This window comes from Montipora foliosa, chromosome 6 (genome assembly GCF_036669935.1).
Source record: "Montipora foliosa isolate CH-2021 chromosome 6, ASM3666993v2, whole genome shotgun sequence".
Classification (NCBI taxonomy): Eukaryota; Metazoa; Cnidaria; class Anthozoa; order Scleractinia; family Acroporidae; genus Montipora; species Montipora foliosa.
In genome coordinates, this window is record NC_090874.1 from 54,882,883 (window position 1) to 54,891,600 (window position 8,718).

Below are 8,718 nucleotides of genomic sequence, written 5' to 3' on the forward strand. Positions count from 1 at the left end.
CTTACATGAACATTTGATTAACCCTTGACAAGCCTTTGACACTTTTGGAATGGTCACCACACTGGCACCAGCCAAATACAGCGGGAGAAGGAATATCCTGGTTGCTCAGGCCACTAGTGGTCCAGATGCCTGCTTTCAGTAGGGCATTCTAAAGAGATTTTCACTACCTTTTCATGTATTGTAGCTGAAAATGCAACGTCCTAATACCGAATATCCAAATGAATGATGAAGTTTTGTTAAAGAAAGAAAAAGCGAATGAAACCTACTTACACTGTGCACGATCTAAGCCTCTAAACCGCAACAAAATCAACTTCAAGTGCAAACAAATAGAAAAAGAAAGAAACTTTTTGGCAACTTTTAAACACTTTAATTGGAATAATGGAATAACGAAAATCGACCAGGAATTATGGACTGATGAACACCCGATTATTCCTATTCACCGCCCGAATACATCGCGGTTTAAAGTCAAGCTATGCCACGCGTGACCTATGCACAAGACTGATATTAACATTTGAATTCCTCTTTGGAGCTTCCGAGATTTGAATGGAATCTTGAAGATTTTTCTGAAGGTTGCTACGAAAAATGCACAATAACTGACAGAACTGACCAATAATTCATCAAACGCTTGAAATAGTTTTCATTTTTCAAACACCGTTTATTTTATACTAAAACGAAAGTTCATAACTATTTTCTATATATCCACGGGAATTCAGAATCTCGAGGGCAAGTTCAAAACTAGCCTGCGATCATGACCTCCCTGCCTACTTATCATCTTAGGAAAGTACGCCTGATCGCAGGTTAGTTCAAAACTGGTACGCAGATTTCAATGCTACTGGTCACGCGGGAGCTTGACTGTAAAACAGTCACGGTGTAACTCACTAGCCTTCGAGCATCTCCAACCCCAGCCCCACGGAGAACCTGGGCAACAACAAGTTCAAGGTCAAGTTTTTCTTTTTTTGATGGGGGTGGTGGGGGAGGGGGGCGGAGAGTGGTAGGGCTATCTAATTTTCTAAAGTAGTTTAGAGGGGTCATGATTTTTTTTTCATTCGTCCTGTAAGGAGTCATCTTACTTGCCCACTCTTGTCACGCTACAATTCAGTGGACCAATCAAAATTGACGTACTCCCAAATATAGAATTGCGCGCCGAATTTGCACGAGATCAAATACCATTGCACCGTTGCAGCATTTCAATCCTGAATTTCCTTTTTTCGTCAAAAGATGGGCCAATTCGTATCCACCGACACCGCTCTCACATTTCTAGGATATTGCAATCCTGAAAGCCAGGAGAAGGTACTATTCTTTAAAAAAATTAGTGATCGGGCTACGACCCCGACCAGAGGGTCTGAGTTGGCGGCAGGATACGATTTGTACAGTGCCGAAGATGTGACGATTCCTAAACAAGGCAAGGCATTAGTAAAGACAGACATCGCTATTTCGCTGCCTGAAGGATGTTACGGACGAGTCGCTCCTAGGTAAGATCAGAAAGTTTGCATTTCGTGTGCAAGTTAAGGTTATATCGATCCAGAGATATAGAACTTAAGCTTAAGCTTACATAAATTCCTTCGGAGCACGTGTAACCTCTGAAACTTTGAAGTAACTCTGAAGTGTCCGAAACAGAGAAAATCATTGATTAGTTTAATTGTATGCAGTGATTTAGGCTAGACGTGACTATATTACTGTATTTCCATGAGTTAACCAACGAGTTAACGAAGCTAATTAAACTGGGAGTTTCAGTGTGAAAGTGAGTGCTGGCAGGGAAACTAGGAGCAGTGACTGATATTTCTTTTTAAACAGCTGCAAATTTTTGAAGCAAGAGTGTACCGGAGATGTGCGTTGCGTGAAAATATTAAAGAGCGAAGAAAGGTGTGCATGTCTTTAGCCTGTGTGGCAGGCGTTACTATTTTATGAGCAAAGGGATAATATCATTTCAAAACAATGGCATGTCTGTTCATTCTTTGAATTTAAACTTTTGTTCTTCTGAAATTTCTGGCCCCTTTTCAGCAAACGAGTTACCTTGTGAGAAATCCTGAGCGTAGTTGTGTCTATTTAAATTTATTGTCGTGCTTAAGAGTAGACTGCGAGCAGTCTCTTTATATTTTTGTTTGTTTGTTCTAGAGCGCGCGATTGCGTGACACGCCTCGTTTTACCACTAATTTGCATAAATAATTCATCCGTCGACCGTAGAGGACTGCTCGTGGTCTAGCTCGAGAACTGATTTTCTCTTCGCTCAACGGTTGAAGACGTTGAAGAAAATTTTGTCTCGGTGGTCAAATGTAAGAGGTGCAATGACTGAACATATGCGTGTGAGTGATAATCAATGTCGACCCACTGGAAAAGTACTCGTCTCGAAGCGCTGTGACCCTTTAAGATTCTTTCCAAGTGCACGTGACGTCATCACGGGTATCGATACCCCGGATTAAAGAAAGGAGACTTTGTCTGATTGGCTGTTGAAATTGTGCTTCTTCCATCGTTCGTTTTGTAACTTGAAGTGGGTCTCTTAACCTCAAATAGCGGGATTTTTTTCTTTGTTCACGCCTTTTGTAAGCAACCCTTTTAGTTTGTTCGGGGAAGCAACGCTCTTTCAGAGTAAGCCCAATACTAACAAGTTCACAGCTTTTATTTCTCGATGTAGTGTAAGTGAACGCATGGCAACGAATGTACGAAGTGTGAAAAACCCGATCAAAGTCCTTTGTCGGGAAGAAAATGCTATCCGCAGAAAATGTTTCAAATAGCTTAAGCGAGATCATCGATCTCGAAGGCTTCGATTCAATCCAAGTAGGATTCGAATGCACCGTAATATACAGCGAATCAGTCCAGAAGGTGCTCGAGGTACTTCTTTGAGTCCTGGTTTAGCATTATCAGATGTTTTGAATTCTCCTAAAGAACATCTGTTTTCGATTTATCTCGACGGATTCGTCGGGCGGAATTCTGTCTAATTACGAGCCCAAAGGTGAATTCTTGGCTGGTTCAAAATTTGATACACTAACTTAAAAATTTCATGTTCTTTCATTTAATGAAACCAAAATAATATTCTTAATTACATAGTAATCATAAGGGTATCCTAGATTAAGAAAAAAAAATACTAAAAAGGGATCAATTAGAAAATAATAACTTATTACTTTATTGGATAATTCCCTCCTTGATTAATTGTGACTCCTTCAAGTCTTACAGGAATGATATCTGTTCACAAACATTGCTTTTGTTCTTCAAATGTGCCAACCACAGGAACAAAAGACCCTTTATTTCAACAGCCAATGAGGCTCTGGTTGGCACATTATTGACAATAAGTGATGTCAACGATATCTTCACTATTTATGCTACCAGCAAATTATTGAAAGTAATGATGAGGTTTTCAAGAAATCTATACATTGATAAAGAATGATGTGGTGGTTTTTACTGCAATAGGGCTTTCATATTGTCCTGCAATGAAATTTTGTGAATTGATTGTATTTGGGGAGGTAAAAATTTCGTTTGACCATCTGTAGATTGATTTGATGCAAATTTTTAAAAGTGCATTTTAATGTGTGATGTCTGAAAATATATAAACTAGGGCCTGTCTTCTATGTAATTTTTAATTAAGAAGGACAGTGTCATTTCAAATCCACGGCGAAGCAGATTTTGAAAAAAAAATGCTTAGGTGATTATCGCGTAATGATCACCTCAAGTGCAACCAATCAGTGCAGAGAATTTTCAATAATCATCTATGTAATTATACTAATATTACAGTGTATTATTGTTTGTCAGAGTTGAATATCCTCAATATTACATTGCATTCACATTTCCATAATTTCATAAATGTTTCACCTTGTTTTGTCTTTTTGAAATTATTATTTTAAGCATTTCAAACCATTTTTAGGTAAAATGGTTTCCAAATAATCATCTTTTACTTTCCTGGAAATTCTTGTGAAAAAGATGGCAATCTTTGCATACAATATCTTTAATACTGTGCTTTCGCATGCCTTGCCACTTTTTTTTGCAAGATTTAACGCCCTGGTATTTCTTCAGTAACTAAACATTTATCAGCTGAAAGCGATCGCTGGAGCATAAACGTTTAAGCAACATTTACGCTAAAAACTCTCCTAATGACGAGGAATTTTTCTCGCTCTTGCGTGCAATTTTTTGACTGCGCATGATTCCAAGAGCATTTTACCCCACCACATAAAAGCAATGTGACGTATCGTATTTTTTTCTTACACAATTAACAAATCTGGGGAAACTGTGGGCTCTGTTCGGACGACATTTACACGCCATGTCAAGTGCCCGGGCACAACTTCGTGTTCATTCTCGCGAGCCTTGCCACTTTAAATAGTTCATTTTCTTTGCAAACCGGTTCATAAGTAAGCGAAGAACCACCCCAGGTAAAGGGATTTCGTGGAGCAAAGCCCACGACAAAAGTCTCGTGTTTTTAAAACAAATTTTTTCAGCGACTCTTTTCTCTCCCTTTTGTGATCGTGTCTTGCGTCTTGGACGAAAAGTTTCGCGAGGAAAAAAAAGACTTTTTTTTCCAAGCTACTTCCTCACTTCTCTGTAAACATTTTGTTCTGCGCTCTTTGGAATCAGATGTCTTAAAGGTAAAACCCACCGTCGGTTTTCAGTCGGATACCATTTGTTGTTAATCGTGTTTACCATAAATACATATTCCCTCCTGTTTTTAAGAAATTTTCGCGCATAAAAGGGAATAAACTATACAGTTTCATTAAATATCAACTTACTTTATTGTCACACTAATGACTCATAAGTAGAAAGTTTGATAACAACGCAGGACAGAGGCAGGAAGGTCAGATTTACCCTCCTTGGCGTGATTTCTTTTAAGCAGATTAAGTGATGAAATGATATATGAAATGGATCATATATGAACTGGACATATGAAATCAAGTGAAGATATAATCCTCGCAGTTATGAACGCAATTTTTGCAATTTCGTAAAGAAGCCTGAAAAATTCAGGACTTCAACGGGGTTTGAACCCGTGACCTCGCGATACCGGTGCGACGCTCTAACCAACTAAGCTTTGAAGCCACTGACGTTGGGGGCTGGTCATTTGTGGGTTCTAATGTTCCCGTGAGGAATGAATCAATGATGAAATGATATATGAAATGGATCATATATGATTAAGATTAGTATCAGCCACAAAGTATCAGCAGCAATAGGAGTAGTAAAACAAAGCGATCTTTCTTTGAACGGCGACGTTTCCGTAAAAATAGGCAAATAACTTGAATGAATGAATGTGCAAACGGGCGCCATAACCACCACTTCTCGTTTTCCCGCGTTTTGAACAAATTTTAGTGAATTTCAGATTCCGAATGCGCATGCGTGACATTAGTCTCCTCTGTTCCGTCCTTGCTCCTGGATTATAGACCTGATAACACCACAATCAACTGCGCATGCTTCCGATCTTACATTCCACAAACTTTCATTTTTTTCGCTAATATCAAGAATAGGCTGCTTCCTCGCTAAGGCTCGCCAGCAGTTATAACTAGGACTTTCAGTGTGAAAGTGATTGTTGGCGTGGAAACTGGGAGCAGTGACTGCTATTTTTTTTAAAACAGCTGCAAATTTTTGAAGAAACAGGGGACCGGAAATGTGCGTGAAAGTATTAAAAAGAGCGAAGAGGTGTGCCCTTGGAAAGGCTGTGAGCACAGGCAGCCCAAGTTCGATATACGCGTTATATACTTTGAGCTTATAAATGCTAAAATAAGCTGTAAATGTAGAAATAAGCTTCTCGTACAGTTCTCCTCGTCTTTTCTGTGCAATCGGAGGGCAAACTGTGTCCGTTTTAGACGGGTTTGTGGCTTGCGAATTTTTACGATGTCCGAGTTAGTTGTCATACCCTGCGAGCAGTCTCTCTTTCAATTTATCTAGGAAGATCGAAAGAGGCTCTGCTCGCAGGGTCTAGTTGTCATTTCCTCTCATAAAGAGAAGAAAGGCTGGTGACTCGCGGCGATCTCGTACCACAAATTGTTCTCGATTCGCAAAGCAACGGTCCGAATCGCCATAAGAACACCACAGCCTTAAGGCCAAATAAATTTGCTATCACATCAACTCCACCCCGGGATCACACAGCGATTTTTGGCGGATAATTTCCATGATAATGTTCGGCTTTCTATAATCTTCCTATGCGCGCGGCTGGATGTGTGGCTACGGCCGTTATTGCTTGATGGCGATCGTATTACATTTTGCACTCATTGGACAATTTGCAACACTTGGCCAATGAGAGTGCAGAATGTAATACGATCGCCATCAAGCTGTAACGGCCGTAGCCACACATCTAGCCGAGCGCATGGGAAGATTATAGAAAGCCGAACATTATTTGGAATTTATCCGCCAAAAATCGCTGTGTGATCCCAGAGTGGAGTTGATGTGATAGGAAATAAGGCTGTGGTGTTTTTATGGCGATTCGGACCGTTGCTTTGCGATGCGAGAGCAATTTGTGGGACGAGATCGCCGCGAGTCACCATCCTTTCCTTTCGTTATGAGGGGAAATGACAACTAACGACATGTAAAAAACGCAAGCCACAAATCCGTCTAAAACGTACAGTTTGCCCTCCAATTGCACAGAAATGACGAGGACTACTGTCCGTAGAGGTAAGTGAAGTTTATGTCTACATTTACAGCTAATTTCAGCATTTATAAGCTCAAAGTTAAATTTTCCCGTACGAAGTCTATAAATCGTATACCGAGCTTGGGCTGGCTGTGCCGTGAGGCAGCAAGATTTCCTTCCACGTCACGTGACGTCATCACGGGTATCAATACCCCGGATTATAGACATGATAACACCACAATCGACTGCGCATGTTTCCGATCTTACAGCCCACAAATTTTGATTTTTTTTTCGCTAATATCAAGAATAGGCTGTTGCCTCGCTAAGGCTCCCCAGCAATTATAAATTTGGATGTGACTCTAGCGAACTGGTAACGTTCTCTTGAGATATGTTTTTACTTCTTTCTGGCGGTTGGGGACAACAAGGTCGTAAAAGCGAACATCGATTGTTTGTTAACGTGCTTTAATATTAAATAATGTCTTTAACGCTTACTTGGTTGTGGAAAATTAGAAATTGAGCTGTTCAACTTGTCTCGTGTTACCCATTCAATCATTCATTCATTTATTCAGTCCTTTGATTTTTCCAATGTACTTGAACAAGATTTCTTTTCGTTTTCACTTGGGAGCAATTGCAGAATACCCCGCAACACCTCACCACTATCGATTCCCCTAGGCGGCATTCCTTGAAAAACGAGTCGGAATACAATAGAGCTTATTCTTATTCAATGAAATGCAAATAAGTTGTGGGTTATTTTGCAATTTAGCCCTCACTTGTTATGTCTGGAAAATTTTACTTGAATTTATCCACCCATGTAAAGGTTATCCATTCATTCCTTCGTTCACTTGGGCATTTGAATATTCAACATTCCTTCATTGTGAATGCACTCTTTCATCATTCATTCATTTATTCATTCAATCATTTACTCATTCACCAATCATAAATTAAATCCTGCAATATTCTGTTGACCTTTTCATCCTACCTTGGACTTAAACCTCCTAGTTAATGTAATGTTATTCTGATGATATAGATAATTTATTCTTTGTAATTTTTTACATGACTCTTAGGAAGACCATTTTTATGATAAGATTTCGTGTTTAAATAAAGATTATCATTGATGATGATGATGATAATGATGATGACCAAACTATTTTGTACATTTCATTTTTTTTAAATTTTTATTTCGGTCTTTCTTTGTAGATCTAGTCTCTCTTGGAAGCATCATATTGATGTAGGTGCAGGGGTTGTTGATCGCGATTACAGAGGAAATGTTGGAGTGGTACTTTTTAACTTGTCGAGCACTGATTATCAGGTCCAGTGGGGTGATCGTATTGCCCAACTTATTGTTGAGAAAATAAGCACCCCATCTCTTGTTGAAGTTAAGGTGAGTAATACCAGAAGTAGGAAACTTAAATAGTTTTTTTTTTTCAAAACCAGTGTACCCCCAGAAAAACCTCACAGCAACACACCATAGGCAACATACACTGTACTTCACCCACATGACAACAAGTTATGGAATTCAAACTGGAACACGTTGGACTTGATCTCACCGCTGCGGCAATCCTACTATCGATTCTTAGTAATTTTTAAGTATTAATAGTGACTGAATGTGTGATTTATAATGGAGGATGCTGTAATAATATTACTTTTAAGGAACTGGATGATACAAATCGTGGGACTGCAGGATACGGTTCAACTGGAAGATAGATGGCACTTGGAAGCATTGCCAGAGTTAACAGATGGCGTATTTTTTTACTTTTCTGAGCAGTTTTGTTATACAGTTTTGTTATACACTTTTGTACTCTATTTTTGTATCTGTAAATAAACACTTCAGAGTTGAATACCACAGGGCCATCAAGGTTTTATTCCTGTGTTTTTTTCTTGCTGTTGTTTCATACCATTGTCACTGATACAATGTAAAAGTTGAATATCTGAGGAGTTTTTTCTTCCCTCAACAGTGTATCATAAGTTTATCTTAAAGGTAGGGTTTATGTGTAATGGTATTTTTTTTTTTTACCACTGACTTGTTTGCGCATTACTGTACAAAACGTTTGGCAGCCTGTTCACGTCCACTTCCACTGCATTTGAAGTATGTTTAATAAGGTCATGCTCCTGCCTGAGGAGCCTCTTTGGCAGAATCATTTTGGTATAAACAACTTTTTATAATCAGAATTAGTATTTAT

The 8,718-nt window shown here is 39.1% G+C and overlaps 1 protein-coding gene across 1 annotated transcript; it reads left to right on the forward strand.

Annotated features, from left to right (window-relative positions):
* Positions 1-1,143: 1,143 nt before the first annotated feature.
* On the forward strand, positions 1,144-8,381 carry LOC138006050 (uncharacterized). The gene is made up of 3 exons (XM_068852204.1): positions 1,144-1,472; positions 7,736-7,919; positions 8,189-8,381. The coding sequence occupies exons 1-3, from the start codon at positions 1,219-1,221 to the stop codon at positions 8,240-8,242; spliced, it is 492 nt and encodes a 163-aa protein (XP_068708305.1). The 5' UTR covers positions 1,144-1,218; the 3' UTR covers positions 8,243-8,381.
* The last annotated feature ends 337 nt before the right edge of the window (positions 8,382-8,718 follow it).

Bases quoted from the DNA above. Each gene is read 5' to 3' on its own strand.
- LOC138006050 (XM_068852204.1), top strand. From the start codon at position 1,219: ATGGGCCAATTCGTATCCACCGACACCGCTCTCACATTTCTAGGATAT. The intron at 1,473-7,735 runs GTAAGATCAGAA...CTTTCTTTGTAG, and splicing joins TACGGACGAGTCGCTCCTAG to ATCTAGTCTCTCTTGGAAGC. The intron at 7,920-8,188 runs GTGAGTAATACC...ATTACTTTTAAG, and splicing joins CATCTCTTGTTGAAGTTAAG to GAACTGGATGATACAAATCG.